Raw genomic sequence first — 25,380 nt, forward strand, 5'->3', positions numbered from 1 at the left:
CGTCTGACCCCAGCTGCAGGTACAACAGTATTTCCCACTGGATGTTGGCGAAGTGTCTTTGCAGCTGCAGGTTATACACCACATTAGAGTGTGCAACAAGTTATGTGATTGATTGTTCAGCTGTAAAACAGATATGACGAAGACTCTGCAGTCTTGTCACTTATTTAGTACTTTTCCACCCACAGGAGGAATCATTTTTTGTGATACTTTTTTAACACAATGTCCTGATTTCCCCTCGTTTTTTATGGATTGTGACATATTTGAAAGGCCATGCTGCTCCAGGCTTACTGAGGTTGGAGGATAACATGGTTTGGAAAACATTGCTTTTCAACCTGGTGCACTTTGACCTTTATTTCTGCCACAACCTCAGGGCCAACTGATTCCCTCGAGAAGCCATTTTTATATTCATGTCCTTTTTTGCCATGAAATATTTGAGCAGCGTGAACAAAAATACATCAGAGGTGCAATTAAAAGACAATTAATAAATCAACAGGATATTAATAAGCAACTATTTTGACAAACGATTCAAGCATCATCAATCAATTAGAGATATTTTTTTTTTTTACAATTAATAACATTTTATCAATGACATCATTAATTGAGTCAACTGCAGATAACCAAACACTTTATTTAGTCTCTATCTCCCTCACTAATTTGCTCAGGTTTGTTACAATCTGCATTTAGTTTGTGTTGGTGAGCAGAATTTCTCAAAAACTGCAGCACAGATTACCGCGAAACTCGGTGGAAGGATGCAGTATGGGTCAGGAGAGAACCAATAACATTTTGGTGTGGAGCCGGATCACATGTCTGATCACACTGTGATATTTATGAGTGTGAAATCTGGGGCATCTTGATTGAATTTAAGGGGACTGTTGGATGTACATGCTTTATACCAAGTACCATTCTACAACTTAACAACTTAACACACACAAAACTGCCAAGAAGAACTTGCAAAACACCAACGTTAGCACAATCTATGCAGGCAATCTCAATGTAAGGTTTCAACACAGAGCCATCCCTGAGGAGGATTTAGCTAATCCTTTTCATAGACACCTATTAACAGGCCTGATTCAACTTGTAGGCTGCTTGCTAGTGACATTTGGAGACTTGATTATAAGGCTTTAGAAATGGGCAGTGGGAGAGAGCACTCTAAAGAACAACACAAACCGTCAGAAGTAAAAAAATTAATACAAACTCTGCTGCCAGTTTCCCACAGAGATGGAGCACGCGCTTCTGAGTCATAACAACCATTAAGAACGAAGGCCACCTTCCTGTTTTGGATCATGGCTCTAAACCCTCCAAGAAGAAGATGCTATCTCTAATTCAGAGGTGTAGACTTCCTGTCTCCAGGTAACAAGGTGTGCGGTACCCCCCCACCCCACACACCCCCAGGTTTAAACCATAACAATTAAAGTTTAAATCCATCCTACAGGGGGCCGTCATTACTGTAAGCCTGTTTGTGGCAGCAGTAGTGGTTTTCCTTTGGGCCCAGGAAAATGACAATATGAATAGAGTAATAGTGTAAACAGTTCAGTATCTGTGGTCACTGTGAGAAACATTTGTGTTTTGTCTATATGATTTATGCTAAAAGCGCATGGGCTGTGACTCACAGCTAAACAGACCTGAGCCAAACATTCCATTACCTACTACAATTAGAGTAAAAAGCCCCTCCGCTAAAATGTTTACGTATTTTCTGACCTCCATTTACAAAGAGCTTTGTGTGCCGCTCTGTACGTCTCACTTGTCATGGGAGGGGAGATGAGTGAATCCCAAAGAGAAGAAGAGGCCTTCCACCGCCGTTTGAGCGTGGGGCAGAGTATTGTCTCCTTTAAACAACACGTGCTTCGTGTCGAGCCGTCTCCGTGCAGCTCGGACATGTCAGGACATGAGTGAAGGCGCTCATCTGATTCGGTTTTAAAGATCAGGAAACAATGCAGGTCACGGCTCTCTGAGTAGATATCAGATGAAAGGTTTAATTTCCTTGGATTTCCTGTCCTTTTGTAAACTTCCATTATTACCATTATATGACAATTTTCATTTATGGCAAGTGAATCTTTTCCGTTACATAATTGGAGGGTTGGTAAAGATGAAAAAGTCACAACTAACAATTACAAAAACACACTGGAGGGTTCCAGTATTTAGCGTTCGCTGAGGTAACCCAACATTAACACAGAGGCAACTAGAATAGCCCTCAGTAGAGCGCACACTTACACCAAAGCCCAAAAGTCCTCTGAAATACAAACGGCAGCAAATTTCACACACTCATAGTTATGAGTCCCCTAAATAAGCCTGATTTGTTTCATGTAGATCCATAAATTACTTCCTGGGAAATTGGTTAAAACATCCAAAAACCTGAAACGCCCTATCTCCCAATGTTAAAAAATCCTAGGTCCGCACCAAAATGTAAAGGGTTCTTCCCTGACCAGTACAGACTCATTCAAACTTTAGTAGTGATCTGTCCTTTAGTGAAGCTGCCAACTTCCAGACAAACAAACACAGATAAAAACAGAACAGAAGAATAAATCACAAGTTTTTCTCACATTTCTCCTAATCAGACTTTCAAACGGGGACAAATTCAATCAAAGACCAGTTCATTGAAAACCACGTAGGGAAACCGAGTGTCATCAAAGCCTCCACAGGAATTGAATCTTTGCTCTGCTGACGAGCAACTGCATGTGTGGCACAGCACATTCCCTCATCGCTGATCATAACAACACCACTTATGCTTTCAAGGACATAAAAAGAAATGAGGATCTCTTACGCAAAATTGCACAAGACTTAACAAAAATCAATTCTCACACTATTAAAAGTGTATTTTATTTTTCGTCAGACAAACCTTCAACATTGGAAACATGCGCGACTCGCTGCCATCTTTAGAAGCAACAGTACAACCACTTTGGTCGCCCGCTAGAGGAAAAAAAGCCCAAATTGAATCCATGTGCTCCGTGTTACGTCATCCTTTAAATATGAGCATCCCCACATTACCGTGTCCCAGAATGCAGATAGAAACAGAAAGCCCACAGCATGTGCGGCGCTCACAGAGGACACCAGTGTCTTTGTCTCTGCAAGGGGAAAAATTGTGCTGCCAACTTGTTTGTCAGGTTTTTCACTCCACTGCTCATGTCTACTCACATAAAAATGACCGTTCAGTCTGAAGGTAGTGGAGCACAATCAACCCCCCAAGCCCCCTCCTCAAATTTCATTTCACAAGAAATGAAAATGCAATGCGAGCAGAAACCCATGCACACATGGTTATTTGAGTGCGGGTGCATGCACACACATGCATGCGTTGCCTACGTGCGGTGACTCTGGAGTGGTTTTGGGAATGAGAGGGGACAAGTTTGAGGTCGAAAACTTCCACTCCAGCTCTAACTGACTTTCCGACCATGCGTTCCCACCGTCATAAATTACAGAGCGTGATCTTAGCTGGCAATTAGTAATTCTACTTCCCCCGATTTGCCAACCTCATGACCAACCAACATTCCTAGGTCTGTCTACTTTTATCATGCACGTCTTTACAAAATGGTTCCATAGCATCTTCTTTGTGTGTGTCACCCTCAAAGACATTTTCAGACATAAACTCCATAAAATGTCCGGACAATTGGGTCCAGAACAATACAGGTCCTTGGTGGAACACAGCAGGAGATTCTTAGAGTGCACAACAGGGAAATCTACAGAGCATTCAGGTGACGGGTGGATGGGTAGAACATGTAGGAGGCAGGAAATTACGTTTTAATTCCGCTGCAGAAATCACATGTTTTGTTTAAGTCAATTGTGGCGTCGACCTTTCCTAGTTCTTTTTCAACCCAAAATATTAGTGTTCTTTTTGGTCATTTCAGTTTCGTGTTTGTCGTGTGTTAGAAAAATCATCAATGCTGTCCAGCTGTATTCTCACATGGGCTAACTCTCACACATTAGAGTTTTTGCGAAGTAGCTAGAGCAGGAAAAACTCTGCAGCTTAATATACACAGTGAACATCACAGTTAGAGCTTGTATGTCTATTCCACCTGGCTCCCAAACATCACTCTGTTATCTTCATCAAAGGAGGTAGGTGAGGTAAACAATCACCAGAGAACAAGGTAAAAACATTTATGCCGTGCCAGTCTAATGCGGCCTGGACGCTCTGCCCTACTTAAAGCTCTTAAATCCTTGTGTTGTCTGCAAGATGAGCATTGATCACTTCCCCTGAAAATAAATTGGACATCCTGCTTCAAACACCATTCTAATTTAACACGAGCTTTGCAAATGGGGTTTTCAAGACATGTTGCAAAACAATGCTCAGGTTGATCGACTCAATTTGCGGAGCTTAGTGAGAAATGTGTCTGATTTAGCTCATCTGGTTAGGGACAAAAAACAGGACAAGAGAACAAACTAAAGGAAACAATCAACAACAGATTCAGACACCTACAATTTTCGTACTGAACTGCAGCTCCCAGCAGATTCAACTGTCAGACTTGTTATTAAAAGCTGGTTCTAGATGGGAGAACACCACGATGCTACTCATCAACTAAAATGTAGAACTAAATGTACCCGAGAGGAGACTTTCAGTGGCACATGCTCAAATACAAATTATATTTGGATATTTTCAGATTTCCCTCCACTCATGTCCAGACTGTGTGTCACTGATTTCATCTGCTTGTTTGTGAGTTAACAGGATTAGTCAAGAACTACTAGATTTCCATGACATTTTGTCTGGGGGGGGGGGTGACCCAAGGAAGAACTTCATTACATTTTGGTGCGGATGTGGATCAGGGGGCGGATGTCACTTTATGATATGGGGTGATTTTCTAACTTTTTGTTAATTCATCAGAGAATTAATCATGTGTATTGACACATTTTTTCATCATGTTAAGAGAACTGATATTTATGAGTGTGTATAATTTGGTCCACATCTAGTGAATTTAAATGTGGATTCATAAGAGGACTGTTTTTTTTTTGTTGCCATCTGATTAAAGATAAAGGAGGATGGATCACACATATGATGGCTCGTCTTCAACTTGTCATAATGGCAATGCATTGACCCCCGACAATCAGACTTATTACAGAGTTAAATCCCCATCCTTAAAGTCCCATTTTCAGCATTTGACCTCTAGATAAGTGCACTGCTCACCCCCGATGCCTCCCAACCAGCGACCCCTCCTCCAGCTCATCTATCACCAGAGCGAGCCCCCATCTCACCACACAGTTCACTGATCACTCATGCATTAACAGGCACAACAGAGTTGCTTTGTTCATCTACAGGTGGGGGTGGGGACACAGTCTGCACACCTCAAACCCCTTTCCCCTGTCACCACCCCTCCCCCAGTCCACACTAACCCACTCACAAGTTATCATCAGGACACATTTAACTGAGTGTGTGTGCACATGTGTGTGTTTAGCGGTGGGAGGGCAGGGCTTCAGCTTTCTGGATTCAATTTAGGAGCAAACACTTAAGCAGGTAGCAACAGGCACAGAGTCCCACCCAGGGCATTGAACGCTTCACTTTACTCAAGCTAATCGGCACTCCTACATTCCTAGAGCCTGACTGACTGACTGCGCAGGGGGATAAATGGATATATACAACTCGACGCTGCACAACAAAGGTGCAGGTATCCTTGGCAACATGTCATCCACAAATACAAATAGACTGCAACAACACAGTTGACCTCAGGACCCATTACGAGCTCCACATTGGCTGGAGAATTACATATCTGCTCGGCTGGCTCAAAGGTTGGCTTAATGAGAAAGAATCCAGCACATGTGCAACCAGACGGCGGAAGAAGTCATTAAGTTGTCACGGACGACTAATTAGGCCTTTTTGCGTGACGTCGTGAAATTGGAGCTTAACACAGAAATGGAGCAAATCACACCTTTTAATTCACGGTTACAAATATTTGCCTCTCTCTCCAAGCTCTTCCAGGCAACTGGACAAACACACTCCACTGTCAGAGTTAACCTTTAAACACAGTGCTTAAGTCCTCTTCTCTTCTCCCCATCATTATAGCATGTAAGCCCTCTTAATTTAGCCCTGCTCAGCTGCCAAACGCATCCCCATCACGGCCACTAACTGCTTTAATGCTACTGCTTAAAGCTGCGTCCCTGCGCAGCCAGCAGACAGCATTGTCCAGTTGCCTTTGTCCTGTGTTGGGTGACACAGAGACAGTACTGGGGCTGTGCCACAGTAAAACAAACCATTATAATGTGTTCTTATCAGTCATCTGGTGATTCAAGTTCACTGTGCTTGCCTACTCATTTACTTCAGTTGAAAAACTCTTATGTAAAGCAAAGTAATTGCTGTGTTAGTTCATACACAGGCGGTTCACAACACTGGGAAATGAAGTAGCCCCCAAAATAGAAATTCCAAAAGGACTCTCTGGAACCAGACGTTTTTGAACGTCGTCCAAACTCACAATTCACCATGTGTTTTTCATTTGCCTGTCCGTCTAAAGAAAAAAAGGAAGAAGAGGAAAAAAAAATGAGCACATTTCCGTGTTTCTCTTGAGCTGTGACTTTCTGTGCAGTGAACGAGGAGCTAAAATGTGAAGAAGGGAACAGAGAAATAAATTCAGCAATCTTGCAGGTCTTACCTTGACCTTTGTGGGAGTCAATGCCTACAGGAGTCTCTATGGCGACTGGCTGAGACTTATTATTCACAGCCAGGGGGTACTGGCCAGTGTTTTTGCTCTGGGACTGCTGAGATTCACTTTTGCCACTGTATGGCTGCTCTTTCCTCCTGAAGCGGTTGGCTATGAGCTGCCATAAGCTTGGTTCTTCCTGAACTGGTTTGGAGGACAGTTTTGTTGGACACAGAGGGACCTCCATTACCTTGACCTTCCCTCTGCTGTGATACTCAATGTACTGCATGCCCCCATCCTCTATTTGCTCACTAGTGGTTGGGAGCGTTCTCCCTGTGAGGTACGAGAAAGGTCGTGGAGGCATTGTTGTTTCCTCAGCCGTACTTTTAGTCCGAGAGCCTTCCTTTGACTCCCCCTCAGAACCGAAAGTAGCTTTGTCCCGGGGCCGAGTCCTCCTGATTCGCAGACTGAGGCTCCGTCTTAAAGAGCTCAATGTACTTTTTGGAGCATCAGTCTTGTTGACTTTGGGAGAAGACTTTGATTCTTTATCACTGTCCTTCTCCTTGCTCTTATCTTGGGGTGCTTTACCAAACAGCCTCCATCGGAAGCCCCCTTTGAGAAAACCTCCATCACTGCCTGTGTGGCTGCAGCTCCTCTGACTGTCTATCTCATCATCAGACCCCCTCTTTCTTAGCTCCAGTACTGTCATACTGACAGGCCTGGGCTTCCAGTTTCTCTGGCGGACCCTGGGGGTCACCTCTGCAGTGATTAAGGGCCGCTGAACTAGGACAGAACTGAGGCCATCCACTGCCCTCAGCTCAGCCTTCCTGCTACGGTACTGCAGGTTGTCTTCTACAATACCTTCCCTCCTGAGGGGTTGTTGGGTCGCCAACAGAACTGGGCCTGGGCCTGCCAGCATGCATACACTCCTGGGCCTCCGCAGCAGTCGTTCTTGTTCAGGTTGAGAATCTCCTTGCTGCTTGAGTGGGTCGCCATACATGCTCACCGTTCTCCTGCTGACCGGGGCTTCATCCTGACGCGGCCTTCGCAATAAGGCCCGCGGCAGAGAGCTGTGCCCTGCGACCGTGCCATGTTCCCCAAAGACGAGCCCTCTGGCATGGACGGTGACAGAGTGTATCGTTGAGCTGCGAACACGTTGCTCCTGCGTGTATTTCTGAGCAGCTACGTCTGCCACGTCTCTTCCTTGCTTCAAGGAGTTACCTGAGTTCTTGGAGGGTTGTTTCAAAAACCTGTCGGTCTTCATTTTTCCCTCCACCTCCTCCAGCTCCTCCTCATTCTCCTCCAAAACTACCTCCTCTCTTTGCCTCCCAGCTCTACCTGCACGGCTCAGGGAGGGCCACTTGTTGAGCTCCTGCCGTGCCCTGCCCAGCCTCGGGCTGTTCTCCATTGGCACTACACTCATTTTCTCTCCTCCTGGATGACAATTCTCCACCAGGGTGTGGATGACCCGGCCCATTCCGCGACCTGACACCAGTGCATCTCCCTGTGTTTCTTTCAGGGTGACAGAAATGTGGTAAACGGTTTTCCCCTGCTGCAATTGGTCAATAGTTGTACTCCTTGGGGTTGCATCCACCGCCCCGCTGCTGAAGAATAGCATGGCACTGCACTGATTTACACAGACATCCTTATTCACACACTAATACAGGCACATAGCATGGACAAATGTTCACATCCTGCCTGGAAGTTGTTGAGGTTGAGCTCATGAAGTCATTCATTGGACGCCTGAATTCCTATGCCAGGCATAATCCTTCACCTTTGACATGAGAAAAAAACTTCAAAGAAGTTAAAGTAAAGCCTCGCTGGCACCTGCATCCTCCGGCTCGTTTACTCAGCAGACTCACTCAGCTGCTTTCTCCAAACACTCTGTTCTACCTGCTCTGCACAAGCAGACGAACAAAAGAAAAACACGATATCCACTCCTTGTTATGTAACAAAGGCAAATCTGTAAAAGCTGCAAAAGTTGCAACTTGGAAAAAAAACGGAATCATCCTTCCTCTTTGGCAGGTTACGAACTGTGAGCACTCCTTGTTGTCGGTGCAGACAAACCCCTTAATCTCTGAGCTCTCTCCATGCAGAGCATGAGGGAGTGTGTCTCTGTTTGAACTTTCAGCTGCCTTCCAACCCCCTGGATACATGGAAAACAAGGAGTGGATCCCACGGGCATTTAACACACCCTCCTGAGCTGCGAGTAGCCCCCTGAGACACCAACAGACAGAAGTGAGCATGAGATTGAGAGAAGACAGAGCTGATTACACATTGCTGTAATCAACAGAGACTGCAACCCACAACAAAACAGCCATGAATGGGCTCTTTGTGTTCCTCTGACCTGTGGCCACACACTAAACCAGGGGGATACCTTTTCATATTTAATGGAAGAGAGAGCAGTGCGAGCTACGTACTTTATTCATTAACCCACATTTTAACAATTACCTAAGTGAAGGATTGTGGTTAAAAAAGAAGCTCTGCCTCTCAACACAAACGTAACCTGTGTTAGTAACATGGAGTATCCACACAACTACACACCACGCTTCCAGTGGCTGCCACTACACAGCCCACACACTGTGGGAGAGCTTTAGTTTAATACAAAAATCAACGGACAACTATTTATGGTGAAGAAATTGGAAGCAAAAGAAGAAGAAAATGCTTCACTGGACATTACATATCTCTACATTTACTCCCCAGGCTCTTTAGCATTAAACTTAATGGTGAAAACTATAGCATTGCTAGCCAGCGAGGAGAAAATCCTAAAGCAAACAGATTTTGTATTTTACTGTCCTTCTTTTTTAGAGTTGTGGTGGTTTCCGATTAGTTACTGTACCATAATATAAAGCACCTTCTAAATGGAGCCAGGTTAAACATGCTCTACAGCACTGAAACACTGCCCCTCTGTGGTCAAAAAGAGAAAACTGGGGATTTTTTTTCCTGAGGCCACATTGATACTAATTTATAACATTTACATTTCTATAATTTCCCTTAAGTATATTCAGGAGAGCACTCTAGATATTATATATGACATTATATATGAAAAACTTCAATATGTTTCCTTTGTTATGCTTAAGGTATGAAGCTCTTATCCTTCTTTATTTATCAATTATGAATGTGTGTATAGCTTTTTTAAATGTTGTATAAATTCGTGCAATGACAATAAAGCTTTCAAATTCTAAATATAAACCAAGAAACAGGTGCATGATTAGAATGAGTATAACCGCTTAAGAGGGCTTTTGGCAGAAACCTACAACAAAGCGAAACACTGGCTGTTTATTCTAAATGCGTCACTGTGGGAAATCCAGTGTGACCATATAACTGTCAAGTTTCAGCCCAAGCATCACAGCAGCTTTTTACAAGAAGTTGATTGAAAAACTCTTCTTTTCATAACAAAAACACCCTGTAGCCCTGCAGTGGATGACGATCTGATCATTTCCTCGGTTTAAATTACTTGAAACTAGCAGAGTTAGGGTCTTTGCCATTTCATAGCTTCTGCAGCTTCCGTGTTCTTATCAGACTGTGTGCTGTACTGACAACAAGCGAAAAACATACTGCTTTATGTTTTGGCATGCAGCGTAACCACATGTACAATCAGGGAAATCTTGATGCATCTCATCAGGGAGTGACTATACTGAATATTGCCAAGCCTGAGCTGACGCTGCTGGCCTTTACCTTTGTCTAGGTAGTAGGGGTTCAGAATGATATGGGGCTCATCGTCGAGCAAGCTGTCCTTTTCGCTCCACTGGTGGTGTCGATTTCTCCTTCGACCCCCGAAGCACAGCAACATAGTCCACCTATTACCTATTACCTGCGGGACGTCTCCATGATTCACAGAATAACCATTCAAGAAGAAAACCCCTGAAATATCACGTGTCAGTGCAAATCATCGGTTATCACTTCATTGACCCGTCCTCCTGGGTTCTGTCTTCTTTCAGGCGTTTCTGTGAAAATCTCTCCTCAGCTCCAGCATGTCGGTCCTCTGCAGGCTTTGTCCATCAAAAAAACAAGTACTCTCTTCTGGCACTTGCATGGTGCCGTGATGTTCCTTCCATGCAGACCTGATAATGTGGTTACCAGCAGAAGCCTGACAGGCAGCTGGACAGCCTGATGAAGTGGCCCAGAGAGGCCGTGTGTCACAGTTCACATGGAGTCATTTCCTCCCGGTGATAGGTAATGCAGGTGTTGGTTAGCAGGGTCCTACATAAGAAACTCTGATAGGATTAAAGTTAATCCACTATCCTGTTGTCTTTGTTGTTGTTCGGTCCAGAGGAAACCTGCGTCGCTGTAAATCCTTGGGATCTCAATGTGCTGAACAGGTAACAGAGCTCCTCTTGTGTTCCCCCTCTCTCCTCCTCCTCTGTCCTGTGGCTAAATGCTTCTACCTCTTGTAACCGAATCTTGATGGCAGCAGGGAGGGTTTTTCAGAAAAACTGGATTGGCATGATTCGAGGTTCAAGAATTCCTTTCTGCCTTCTCCTCCGTACGTGTTTACACATCTGCCCGGTTGTGAGTAGATGTCATAGCGTGTGTGTCACATCTCATGCATGCGTCACTGTGACAAACAAGACTGAACTGCTGATGTTTTGCCAACATGACTTTGACCCGACTATGCGACTTCATTCAATATCTTTACCAACACAGAGGTTTTTCTGTTTTTTATCTCATCATGTGTGTTATCACTGTCACAGCCGTGTGAGACATGAACTCAGGAAAATGCCAAAGACGATTGGGTGCTTGCCTTTCACAAATGAAGAATGCAGCAGGAGATTGTTCGGATCAGACGAGTTCACAACAGGAGCGTTCAGCAGGCCCGACATGACACAGGAACCCTTCTGCTTTTTTATTCATGGAATGTGTATCAGTGTATTGTTTAGTTTCGTGAAATTAATGTTGGATTAAACCAAAATGAACGAAATAAACGAAATTACTTTCACGCTATATGTCCTTTGTTATTCTGCCTAAAGTTTCTATTTTGATCCTAGTTTGGAAGCTATTCTGTGTTAAATAAAGTAATAATTATACTATATATGCACTTTATATATAATATTATATAAAGCACCTGCTAGATATATACATCAAAATGAGTCCATGCAGATTTGAGGGGCTGTGATACTTTTATAATTCCTATGAGCAGGGACAGATATGTCTGAGCAGCAGACATGACAGACGGGCAGCTCTGGCGTGTTGACATAAGGACGCAGACACTATGTTGTCTAGCAGATAGCATGATGCATCAAAGCCGCACGAGTTAAGCTTCCTAACCCTCCATCAGAATTAGAACGTGAGTCAGCAGCATGAGGAAGAGGGCCGTGCACATATGTACGCTATTCCAAGAGGACAGTCTTCTTCCTCTGGTAAACGCGGCATGATAAAGAAGGAAGCGACTTAAAATAATCTGCTTTAGACGGGAAGGTGGATTCTTTTCTTTTTTTCTCACAAAGGTGCTGCAGATTTCATTCACACACACCTAATGAGCATCCAGCACCCGAAAGACAAAACTGGGGTGATTTACTTTCTGAAAGCACAAACATGCAAGTCTCATCTGCTTCAGTGTTTGGCGAGAGGCTTTGCATGACAAATCGGTGTCAAACCTTGCAGCTGTGACTCACGGGGGTTCAACGAGAACAGAAACGTTTTCCTTGATGTCATTCTTTTTTAATATAACCCCTTGTGAACATGTGAATTTGAAGCAGAGTTTTTGCCGAACCTGGGGAGTCAAAGAAGACGGAAATTATTCACAGCTTTCAGAGGAGTCCTTGATTGGAGAGATGACTGATCTCATTGGACGGAGTCAGAAACTGTGATTAACGTCATCACACACCCAACACACACGAGTCCTGAATTGCTAATAGACCCATGTACAAGATTCTGCCCGAGGCCTCAGTCAAACCAAATGACTCCTGATGCCGTCCACTGCATATTTGATGTTATCTGCAGAGAATACTGAAAATATGATGAGACTTTGTTCGAGTAAATAGAGAGAAGAAGAATTGGGCATGCCAATAAATAAATGATCATGCCCAAAAATACATATCAAAACTTTATCTTGATAGTAATTGACAATAATATTAAGTGGTTATTATAAATTACCATCAGAGCCCACTGGTGTCACTATAATTATGCATTCATGTGATCTGCTACAAGGTCATGTTTTAAATATGCTGAGTTAAACCATCAGAATTTAGGCTTGTTATGCTGCAACCTGCTTTGCTTTGAATGAAGACCAACGTGACGAGACTGGGTGATGGAGTTTCCTCGTTCGCTCATTAGAGCGCTCGGAGAAGCTTTTTAACGAGCTGTACCCAGATCATCTAAATTGGACACGTCCGCGACTCCATGAATGTCTTTGTTGACATTTTTTTTCCTGCTCTAATTGTATTAAAATGATTATAATGTCATTTAGGGTCCAAACGTCCCTAATAACTCCAACAGCTTCCACACAGTCAGATATAGACTAAGGTGATTAATGTTGAGCATAGTTTCTAATGACTGTTAGCTACTGGATCCTTATTAGCGCTTATCGGTACAATGGCTTCCACAACTTATGACAAGGAGGTTATGTTTTCATCTTTATTTGCTTGTTAGCAGTATTAGGCAAAAACTTTGTGGAAAGGATTACATTTTGGTGCTGATCCAGGATTATCTTTATTTTAGTTTAACATTGTGAGACAGTGCGTTCATCAACATTTGAGTTTATTTCCTCAGAGAAACATTTATGGATCTTAATGGAGAAATTCCGGCATGTTTGGAGGACTGCTATTTATGGGTTTGTGCAATTTGGTGAGGAGCCGAATAAATGTGGTTTCATAAGGGGGAGTCTTGGGCCTGGCATTATTGGCTCTCCTCACTGAGTGCCTACAGAGCACATGGAGTACAACCGAACTGTGTTATTAATCAAAACACCTGCACACATTCTTTAATAAAACAGCAGTACTTATTATTATATTATGAAAAAAGAAACAAAAGGTACAGTATGTTTTATTAAATCAATCATGCATGCAAAAATATTCTCTTGCATAACCTGAAATATCATGTTCTATTTATGGCATGTTGGTCCAAGTTTAATATTGAGGACTTTTATATTATATTATTATATTTTATAGACCAAATAATTACCTTGGAAAATAAATGGCAGATACATTCACAGTAAAAAATAATCATTACTTGCAGCTCTGCAGTTATGTAACGTATGATCTCATTTGCATACTATAACAGGATTACTGAGGCTGTCTGTAAAACAATTTCTAATTATTGTGGAAGTTATTACCTCCACAGAGGAGGTTATATTTTAATCCTTGTCTGGTTGTTGCTTTGTTGGTTTATATGTCGGTGGGATTGTGAAAAAAAGTGTTGAGATGTGGTTCGTACACTGTGGTGCAGATTATCAGACTACTTTCTTTTTCTTTTTCTTTTTCTTCTTCTATTGTAAGAGTTTGATAGACATGTGTTGAATTGTTTGGCCTTGACGGAGGAATGCGCTTCACAGCCATTCCAGTTATTTCTTAATCTTTGTTATGCCTACAGTTTCGTATTCATGTGATTTACCACATTGCTGTTAGGTTTGATAATACCTGGTTATTCCCTGTCGGATCTTGCCACTGTGGCAGCCCAGCTAGAGTTTCAAAAAAAAATCTGTCACTAGATCTTTAAAAGAAAAATGTGGGAATAAATTAGCACTGCTAATTGTAAGTTCCTCTGGAGCGCTGATGTTTTCCTGGGTGTGACTACTCAGCTCACTGTGGCATAATTAACACTTGCCGTGGCTCCCCACAAAAATCACAAACGGGTCTGACAAACAGTGAATTCCCCTGAAACCTGTGAATAATTTGATTAGAAAACACAAACAGGAATGATTGTTATCGCTGAAAACGGTATGCACAGGAGTATTTCTTCCCAAATGACACAATGAAAATTGCTCGCCGACACAATGTCAACAGTTTGGGTGTGATTCAAGCCAATCTGTGCATCTGTGCGTGCAGGAACACATGTACCGCTGCACTCACAAACACACACAGTGGAAATATACAAACACGTGTTCCTGATTCCCACCCACACCCAGGTGATTACACATTGACCTCCCAAAAAAGAAGACAAATACACCACAGTCCTTTCTGCATGGACGTAAATTAATGTCTGCTAAAAGAATAAGGCAGAAGAGTCGTACACGGAGACAGAAAGGCTACAGACAGCGAGGAAAGTTTATGATAATTAGGCTTGCAGTAGTGGTACCGAGCGTGGGCGTAGAGCTTTTTAAAATTCAGCTGCACTAGCGACAAGCATACGTCACCATTGCTCCACTGCAGAGAAAATGATAGGTTCGAGGACGTCTGTGGGAGGATGTGAAAAAATTCCAGACGCTTCTGTCTCTAAAATTCAGGTTTTTGAGAGAAAGAGAGAGAAAGAAAGAGACAGAGAGAGAGAGAGAGAGAGAGAGAGAGAGAGAAAGAGAGAGTATTGCGTTTGTATAGCATGTGTGTGAGACAGAGATGCAGAACAGTTGGAATGGGAGAGAGAGACGGTGAATCTGAGTGTGCATTGGTTGTGTAACCTCAGCTGCATATTGGGCAATAAGTCCCCCTCATTAAAATTTTTGACATTCAAGATGCTCACTGGTGATTTTTTCTTTAATGGTCAATAATACTCAGAAGTCAGAGTCAGTGTTTTGTTTGTTTGTGTATTTGTTCTTCCAACTGAAGGAGCCTCGGTGGCTGAGCCGACTGGAGTCTCGACCTTTTGACTCGAGCGGCACGTTACTATACGTTCGATGTCTCAGCTGGAGAGATTCAAGGTGCAGAAAAACTGCGGGTGAGGTTTCGCAGATTTGGAAAAAACGAAATCAAAACACAGAAAAGTTTAGCCGGAATTTCAATAATGACAGGAATGGGCCGGGAAACACACGGAGGCAACACAAACGGTTTGTAGGAGATGACAAGATGACCAGTGAGAGGAGAGGAGGTGGGAGGAAGCTGCGGAGTTATGCACAGTGGGGTTTTTTTTCTTCTTTTACAGGCAGGTTTGTGTGGGCTGGTGGCTCCCAGTCCTCCTCCTCCTCTACACAAACCCCCGCTTACTTCTGGTGTCATCTTTTCAAACTTGCCTTCAGACTCACTTTTATGCAACAGCTTTGATGGTGCTATTGCCCTGTGTCATCTTTATTCTTCTGCAGGAGAAGCAGCACTGTCTATATTATTTTTGGCTTTGTTACCGTGTTGCACAGAAAGGTCATGTACAGGGAGCAAGGATGAAGTATACTTCATTTTAGTGAATCAATTCATTGAGGATAATGGCCGGTGATTGTTTTAATGTGCTATAATTGCTGGCCTGTCTGTAAAGAAGCAGATAAGTGAGGTTGGAGGTATAGGGCACAGTTTGTGAAACCCAATTTAAATGGCTTTGCTGAAAATATAATGTGCAGCTTCACACATTTCACTATCTAACGTTGATATCTGCAGCCTTCATGTGATCACGGTACCTGAATCATCTTCTCTCTCCAATTTCATCCTTCGACCAATAACATCTGTAACCTGTCACGCACCGTCTGGCTTTCAGCTGCTTTCTGTTTCTTGTATCTATTCCTGCAGTTGTTAAAATAAATGGAACTGTCGATCACAGCGTCAGTCGACCACAAATGGATGTCATCTTGAAACAACGTGGTAAAGTAACTTCAGCTATTCATATCAGCTTCATACACCACTTCTTCTATACATAGTCTGATGATGCTCTTGAGATACTCAGAACCTCATCGTCACTTCTTGCTGTGGTCTACGTCTGTTGTGCGGCTATATAAAGAAGAAGCAATAAATCTACACTTTGTTTAATTCAGTCTCCTTCTTTTCACAGGTTTTTTTTTTCATCCCTTGCAGTTTGAAAAACGATGGCCAAGAATAGCGTCACATTTAATGTGCTCCCATGTAATTTCCCACGCCTTTTGTCTCCACTCCTGCGCTGCCCATGCACGCTGAGACAATAAGCCAGGAAGCTTCGTTATGAAGTTGACAACACCGTTTTACAAAGGAGCCAGGAGGAATACCATCATTCACCAATAAATCCCCCCCACCCACCAAACAGTGCTAATAACATTCAAACCTGCAGGAGCAGCTGCCGACGCATCCAGCACAGTCTTTATTTGTTTCTATCAAGCTGATGCAGTTCATGAACCTCAGGTTTACAAAAATAAAAAGCTGTGTGATAAGATTCTGCGTTCCTGCCTCGATATAGTGCCATTGGCAAACATTGCAAACAGTTATGTAATGAGTCTTCAACAGATAATGGCTCTGAGATAACGATGACGCATCACAGATTCTGTTTTCAACGTGGGATTAATTGGTTGTTGTGTTCGTTTAACTCGCATATCTGTGACTGATGATAATCTCAAATCCACAGCGTGTGAAGCTCTGAGACATTTAATTCCACAGGTGAGCGACGGTGAGGTCACGCTCCACCAGTTCAAGTTAAGAGGCCGTCAGTGGGACGGGCACCGTGGTAACGCAGTTACTGATAATTAGCGTGGTGAGTGGTGCTCGCGTGTTGACACAAAGACAGAGGTTGTAGTAAACATGGGAAACTTTGACAAAACATACATTTAAAAACGCCGATTCCATGGATACAGATTCCCTCCTTCAGCTAGCATGAAGGCTAAATTCAAATGTGAGGCTTTAGCATGAAAATGAATAACTAAAACTGTGTATTAACTTTGTATAAACTGCACATGGATGTATATTAATATCTCAAAGCTGAAGTAGGTGGAATATTTGATTGATTGTTGGGTCTCTGGACATTTAACACTTCTTTGAATGGAGGCTGTCTGCACTGAGCCCCTCCCACCATGAGCATGGTGCACTTCATGCCTGCATGTGACAGATGACCAACGCACATTTTACTGCATTTATTGTCCGACTCTCATTTAAACAATTTTTGCTTTAATTCCTTATTTTTCGGTTGCTATGGCAGCTGTTGCCGATGCTGGAATTAGCGACCTCTTTCTGCAGGATTTTTCTGAACTGCCCTGTGATCGCTGCAAGGTGATTATGGAATTATTGTGCAAAAACACCAAACAACACCAAGCCTACGCCAGCTTGAACTTGGATTCTTATATATTTATCTTTATATTTTAGAATAGTATGTGCATGTCAGTATTTCCTTGGGGATGAATAAATTAACCTTCCAACCTAAAAGCTCTGAACGTCTCTCAGGAATGAAACCATCAGTATTCTGGATGAGAACACGTCTTCAGTCACACAGACACCGAGGCTTAGTTCCAGCTCAGTAGTTGTCTACAGGGGCTGAATTACACTTTGAGGCCGACGCAAACATCTGCATCCTAATTGGTGCTCCGTGGCAGCTCTATTTGTCCAAGTCAGTATGGAGTAGTTACATTACACCCACATCCTGACATTTTTAGGTGCCCTTAACATAATGACATATAATTCTGTATCTTGCCCAGCACTCCGGAGGAGGGAGCATTTCATCATGCTTGTTGTTTCCGTCGTGTGTGATGTGGGCACGGACAGCAGGTCAAAGTGAGTAGGAGAGACTGAGTGTCATTACAAAGAAGGACATGGAAACGCTGAGTGATGATGATGCAGAACCAGTGTTTCCTGCAAGGTAGAGAAACAGGCCTGGATGGATGGTTTCAATATGTCAGCAAGTCAGAAAACAGCAGAAGGAAGATCAATCAATCAAACTATATGTGTATCACCCATATTCACAAATTTGTGAATATGGGTGATACAAGGGGCGACTTCACCTCAACAAGAGGAAAAACTACCAGAGAGAGCCACATGCGAGGGATCCCTCTCCTAGGATGGACAGAAGATGGACTTCCTGGAACATTAGGAAACAAATACCACAGCTTAACATGACGGTGATATGGAAACATATGTTCGTCTTTTTCATTTTTTCCTCTTTGAACGTGAGGATATGAAAACTGCTGATCAGAAGATCAGTTTCTCTGCAGGCACCACAGTGTGCTGAATGCACAGTTTCTGAGCCTCTGTCTGATGTTTGCCGCAGAGTCTTTGTCAGATTTTGACAACCAAGAAAACACAAAATAACTGTCACAAAACAAACGCATGGAAAAAAAACTAAATCACACACCAAACAGCCAAATGAAAAGAACTATTTTGTTCCGCTGATGTAACAGGAGGGGTGAAACCCCTGCGTGAGATATCATGTGAAGAGACGAGTGCTCAGAATTCAACCTGGAGCGAAAATATCAAATATACTCAGAATTCACATTAACTGATATCAATCTAAACACTCTCTTTCTGCAGAAAATCACTACAAGAAGATCTTCTCAACTTGCTCCGACTTACATCCTGCCCCCGGGATTGAATTCTTCCGAATGCTGACAAGCCATCTTTATTAGACAAGGGGGAGACCTCCCGTCGGGAAGTGTCAGAATCTAGTCAATTTAATGGTGGCGCATCTCTGCGGTTCCAAAGAGATTTATTTAATAACTCCTGCAACTCTGTGGAGAGTGTCCCAGCATGCACCTGCCATACCAGTATAGTTAAGACTGTGAAACAAACATCCATGGGAATGATTTTTTTTATGATGAAATATCATAATTGTGTGCATCAGAGCCAGAATAATGTTGATGCACTGCACTGAATTCAGGAAACACACATTCAACATTTCTGCAAGTTTCCATGTGAATAACAAAGGAAAATTAGCAAATTAAATTTACTTTAATAGCAATAAATGGACGTCTAATGAGCGAGAGCGAATTATGGTGGACTCGAAACGCTGCTGTGCCTCAGTTTATATATATTTCATAAGCCACAGATCTCTTAAATGTCCCTAATGATAAGTTTTATTGCATGGAAGAGCATGTGCAGTGTATATTATTCAACATTACGGCCTCCTTGAGATTTAAAGTGTCATAACCTCCTACACTTCCAATGCATGCCAACTTTCCAGCAATTGATTTGTTCCCCCCTCGCAACTGAAGTGGATTGTGTTTGAGTAACACACACACACACACACACACACACACACACACACACACTAAAAGGAGCTGATAATGAGCTGAGCTTGGTTTGGTGTACTGGAAAACAATCCTTACAGCAACAGAAATTACACAAGAACGTGATCTCCTCCAGGTTTCTCTTCCTCCCACCTCCTGCGTCTCCTCATCCTTAACTCGATCCCACCCGCCCACAGACCTCCACCCTCCCCCGCGCTCGTCGAGTACTGCATCAGCAGCAGCGTCCCCCCACGAGGGGAGACCTGTGCTTTAACTAGACCATAACGAATAACTGCCACTTCAAAAAAACACCAAGATTCACCGCCTTCATTTGCACCCACACCCTCTGGGAAAATGTGAGTTCATAATGTGATTTTCTTCTGTGTAATCCTGTGTGATAAATAACTGTAGTCCAGGATTAATGAAAGTCAGGGGAAGCCCCCCCACACTCCCTGATCTACGGTACTAGGAGGAGATATGACGGTTCTGCTATTTTTACTCAGGCATCTCCGTAGGTACGATAGTTTCGGAGGTCACGTGGCTGCTGCCCCCCCCCCCCTCGGAGAAGCACACTGCTGCAGTGCACTATTTCTGGGCTCCTGGCAGGAAGAGACAGGTGTGTGCGCTTACGGGGGGAGAAACCTGCTGAAAGGTGTTAGAACACTTCGCTGTTTCAGAGCTGAAAGTGGAAAGACACCACACGGTGCAAAAAAATAGAAATAACTGGGATTCCAAGTCTCCCTCTGTTTTACGTCTTGTGTGACGGAGGCAGCTCAAACAGTGGAGGGTCAAGGTCAGTGTTTGGGGATCAGAAGGTAAAGGCTTGAATAACTCGCTGTTATTTTTGACCGATCGGCCCGTTGTCTGTATCGAGTCTGAGGCAGCTGCCTGACCACTGCGGCTGCATGCCAATGAGATCAGCACAGCAGCAGTGTCAGTTTTGCTCATCATCACAGTGACAGCTGCAGGATGGCCGGCATTATATCGACATCAGCCTCGCTGTCTCATAAAGCAGGTCTCGTCTATCTGATGAAACAGAGCTGCTACAGTCGGAGGGCTGATAAAGAACTTTATGAATGACAGAACGAGCAGCCAGATATTAGTCAGGAACTGAATAGACTTTCATGATGGCATCTTTTTCATGAACAGGAAAGGTATCCAATATCCCAGCTATAAACTGTCTGTATGCCAGCCAAGCCCTGAACCACTGAACAGCCAATCTTGTCAAGCAGAGAACAACAGCTTTGTTGTGTTTTAAGGGAGCAGTTTCACATCTTTTTGGTGAGTAACCTTTTGAAAAGAAGTTACGACCATTTGTGAACTGTAAAGAGAAAAATAACCAAGCCCAACACGAACCTGACCCGAGCTCAACAGGCATTCTGCTTTGTGACTGAACCCGAGCCTGTCAAGCAATACGATGTCAAGCTGCACTGAGTTTGTGTAACCTTGTCCCCTAGACATTTTGTTAGTATTGTTTCTTTCAGGACAGGGGCACTTCTGGGGCCAATCAGATTTTAGCTGGGGCCAATGCCTCCTGGCACCGTCCCTGGATCTGCCCCTGTTTTATGCCGAGCCTAAAAAACTCATCAGTTGAATAATCACACATCTCTAAATGAATAAACCTTCAAGGAACTAAATGCATAAAGCATAAAGCCCAAAGTTCAAAATAAACTATGACCAAATATTGATAATTCAAGTTTAAGGTGCAATGATGTAAAACCAAGATGTGTTTGAGGTCAGAAACTGTCCAGAGTCTTGGAATGATGGGAAATGATGTAACAGGAATCAAAACTAATCAGACCTGAATGGTTTCTCTAATTAGAAGCATCAGCACAGAAACAGCATTTTCCTGAGTACTGTGTCACCAAGTGCACGTTGTTTGATGTTATTCCTTTGTGTTGGTATGCAGTCAGAGGCACAGCGGACCGTCTGATGCACAGGGCACCATTAACCGGGATCAAACACAGGATTTCAGTCCCTGAAAGCCAATAAAAGAACCAGAGTTTAAATTGAAACAAGCTGGAAAAGGGGTTGTTTCGTATCAATTATCACGAGTAAAGGAGACGGGTGAGGCCATCTCCATTAGATGATGCTCATTTTCTGACCGCAGCGTATTTCATTATCTGCCAAACACCGCTTGAACATCCACATGCACGATTCAGGTGACATAGCTCGTTTAATCCTGAGCTGACGTCAAGTGATAATCTCCTGAACCTAATGTGAGCTGGAAGACAAAGCCTTGCAGTCACAATGATTGATCGTTGTAAGGATCGCCGTCTTCACCCGATATATTACAGCGGATTCTGATCAGATCAGAATCGAAGCTGATTTTATTCTTGTGCATAAATTAAAGCAGTGATGAACTTATTGGGCTGGAGGCTCTCGAACCGGCGGATATTAATTCACCCCTCATTGTAAATGCTTGAGACAGGGAGTCTGTCTGTAATGCAAATATTCTTTTACAGTCCACCGCTGCAGCAAATAAAAGTTCTTTGACTCAAGGGTCTTTACGTGCATCTACATTTGACGATTTATCAGAAATGAAATCCCAGGAGGATACGTGTGTGTGTGTGTGAGATGAGCATGAACACGGAACATTTTTTGAAGAAACAAGTCATTGTACACGGTGTCGGTCTCAATGGTAATTTCCTGCTACTCTAACGACTTCCTGTGTAAACTGCACGAGGAGGTAAATACATGTTTGCTCGTAGAATACTTGACAGATAAGCAGCTGCTCTCGGGATTCAAATCTGATTTATGCTGGCTTTCACTTTCCCCGGCTCTAAGTAGACTTCGCTTCGAAAAGCACACACGGAGAAAGTCATGACACATGCACCTTCGCTGGGAAACAATCAGCACCGAGGAGGCATGACTACACAGACTTAGGACCAGGGCCTGCTAGGGATCCTGCAGGGGCTCTGACCGTGAACAGACTCTCTCTCTTCTGGCAACTCTTATGTCTACTCCAATAAAAATAATACGTGGGAGACAGATTGTTAATTATCCTCTTCACATGTAAATAGCTACACGGCCTGCTGTGATCCTGTTGGTGTCTCCATATCTTCTAACGTCCTGCAATGACTCATGCTGCAACAGAGCTACAGCTAGAGAAAAAATTAATCCACCGATCAAGGTCTTCATGAGGGGAGGCTTACTCACTGACGAGTAATGTCACCAAGCAGCCGCCTTTCTGCATGCGAGCGTCGGAGAATCAGACATTCCTACTTGCTTTCTGCCTTATTACCAGAGGAAAGCATGAAAGCAGATATTTGACGAGCATCAGAGAAGGAGCTTGTTTCCATCTGCATTCGTTTTAATCGGTTTGTTCACTGTTGTTTACCCAGGTGAACCTGGTGCTCGGGATGCTTCAGAGTTTGCAAACCTTTGCAACACTAGCGTGACTCGTCCATAAAACATTCAGTTTCCTTTGAAATCCACTACATATAACACAAGCTGTTTTTTTTGGTGGTCACAATGTTCAAGTTGGTCTGATTGGTCTTTTTTTCTGGCCGAGACACACAACAAACTGGTGTTGTGATTATGCACTGGCTACAAACTGCCTTGGTGAAAAAGGGGGTCCTCCATACCTGTGTTCTCACAACTCAATGAGCATCAAACATATAGCAACTGAAGGTAAAGACACACAGCTACTCTAACATGAACACAAACTTGCCCTGAGAAAAAGAAAATGAGACTGAAATAGCCTCACTGCAGAGGAAAAGTCAGGACTTCAATGTGGGGAAAATAACATTCTCATGTCGCTTGGAGCAAAGTGTCTCGATCTGTCCTGGTCCACTCAACCACCGAGGCACAGGACGCTGACTTATTCTGACACACTGAACCTTTTTTTCCAGAGACTCTGAATAGCAGGCGAGATCCACAGATGATAACAAAAAAAGGCATAATAGCATCTGAGCACCGCCCTGGAGCGGGGACAGCTGCAGAGCGTAAACAAACAGCTAATCTGACTTTAGCCAACAAGCGAGCACAGCCTTGACACAATAAACGGAGAAGATTCATCTAAATCCCAACATAAGCTCTGCCCACGTACTGTGCGCAGACAGGCGTAACACAACAGAGACCCTCTGCTTCTGCATCCCCCCGGTGCTCATGGGTAATACCATTTGTTGCAGCGACTCCGGCATAGTCGCTCTTTAATTTGATGGAGTGCATCTACTTTGTTCCTCTGTCAGCTGAAGAGCATAAACAGAGTTTCACCTTTCGGGTCAAGAAAGAAAACTCAGCTGGTGTGCATGTGGTGGCGGAGCATTTCCACAGGAGGTCACTGTTGCTGTATGAAAATGCTAAATACTTTAGGACAATCACTAAAATACTTGCAGCTCTATAGACCTGTTTCAATGTTTTTTAAATGTAAAAAAATAAGGAATAAAATGTCAAAGATATTGCTTTCTCAAATTTAATAAATTTCTGTTTTAATAAAAAAAAAATATATAGTAATTTTCCAAATCCTGTCGTCTCAATTAAATTTCATTGGTTCATAGATTGTGACTAAAGCCTGGATCTTACATGTAAACCGTGCTCATGCAAAAGTGCACGCTGCCAGCCCGAGCCCACTGCAGACACTCCACCACCAGCGTGCACAGTAAGGCTGAAGGATAGCTATTACATAAGAGGCTCATCAGTGGGGTAGTGGCCCACGTACTGCGTCTCCTCCGTGGAATCTCTCACTGTTGATCAGCCTCTCACTCAAAGTAAGAACAAAATGGCTGAGGTGACTGCCCGAGGAGAAAAATGCAGCAGAGAGGCTGCAAATTTATGTAAATAATTAGCTATTAAATGACAAGCTACTCAATGCAAATGAACTGGGGGACTTTATGTTTATAGGTAATGCTAATTAGCTCTTACAGCAAAACAAACATTATTCATGCGTTGCTTTTAATAAACATACCTATACGGCAGCTGCTGTTGTTTACATGTGAACCCACAACCTGTCTTTTATTGCAGAGGGTGTCACAAACAACGCAGTGTGGTCAGAGGGGTCTTCACTGTGGTTACAGTGCAAACTAACGTAGAAACCACAAGATCCTGATCCTTTCTCTGCAGCAGTTCACACAGGATTCACAGCTGTTTACACCAACAGGTGAAAGGTCCATGAGAGAAAGTCTGAACGGGACTATTGGGATGTAAAATGGATGATTGATTCATTATTTGGTCAATAAAATCATGATGTCCTGCAGCCAAAAATCGGTATACAAATGATTTGTTAGCAGGAGTCCAAAACAACAGGATATTCAGGTTAGAAGAAAAGAAAACTATATTGATAACTAATTGATTTTCTAGAAAAAAAAGCCAAAAATATTTGAATCCCAGCTCCGGTTGAATATGACAAGGAATTTTCATCCTTTAACTTGGGAAATGTACAAATTATAACTGGAATTATTTAAGATTTACTTTCACTTTATACACAACCAAAATGTGAGATTAAGCAGTCATTATATAATGTATTCTCACATTTGAGAAGCTAGTTTCTGACTTAATAAATCAATATTCAAAATACTATCCACTAATCAATCAAATAACACTGAATGTGAACCTGTAAGCTCATGACAACAGGCCTATAGGACTATTATCTAAAAGTCATCTGAGGCTGAGGAGAGGACAGATCCTTCCTCGCCAGGTGTATCCTGACTGATGTTTTCACAAACTGCTGTTGGCCTCTAGCTGCACAAAGGCCGGGGGGGGGGGGGGTACTCAAATTGCCACGTAGTTGCGACCCTCCTCGTTTCACAGCAGATGGACGAGGGTCAACGCCGCTGTCAGATCACCGGCAACAGGCCCCCGTGCAGCGTGTGCCAATCGCCTGCCTCCACTCTCACCGGCCCACAAACCCCT

The 25,380-nt window shown here is 43.2% G+C and overlaps 1 protein-coding gene across 3 annotated transcripts in view; it reads right to left on the bottom strand.

Moving 5' to 3' along the window:
- The window catches only part of agap3 (ArfGAP with GTPase domain, ankyrin repeat and PH domain 3), a 112,926-nt gene that overhangs the window by 61,924 nt on the left and 25,622 nt on the right, over positions 1-25,380 (bottom strand). Inside the window, exon 1 of one of the 3 annotated variants that reach the window (XM_069510989.1) lies at positions 10,233-10,876. The exons of 1 other annotated variant lie outside the window; for it this stretch is intronic. In XM_069510989.1, the coding sequence (XP_069367090.1) occupies positions 10,233-10,347 (115 nt within the window). In that variant the 5' untranslated portion in view covers positions 10,348-10,876. Of the gene's footprint in view, positions 1-6,566; positions 8,680-10,232; positions 10,877-25,380 lie in introns of those variants that run through there. One more of the 3 variants, XM_069510987.1, reaches the window with a different exon arrangement.

Source organism: Paralichthys olivaceus, chromosome 16 (genome assembly GCF_024713975.1).
Source record: "Paralichthys olivaceus isolate ysfri-2021 chromosome 16, ASM2471397v2, whole genome shotgun sequence".
NCBI classification, from domain to species: domain Eukaryota; kingdom Metazoa; phylum Chordata; class Actinopteri; order Pleuronectiformes; family Paralichthyidae; genus Paralichthys; species Paralichthys olivaceus.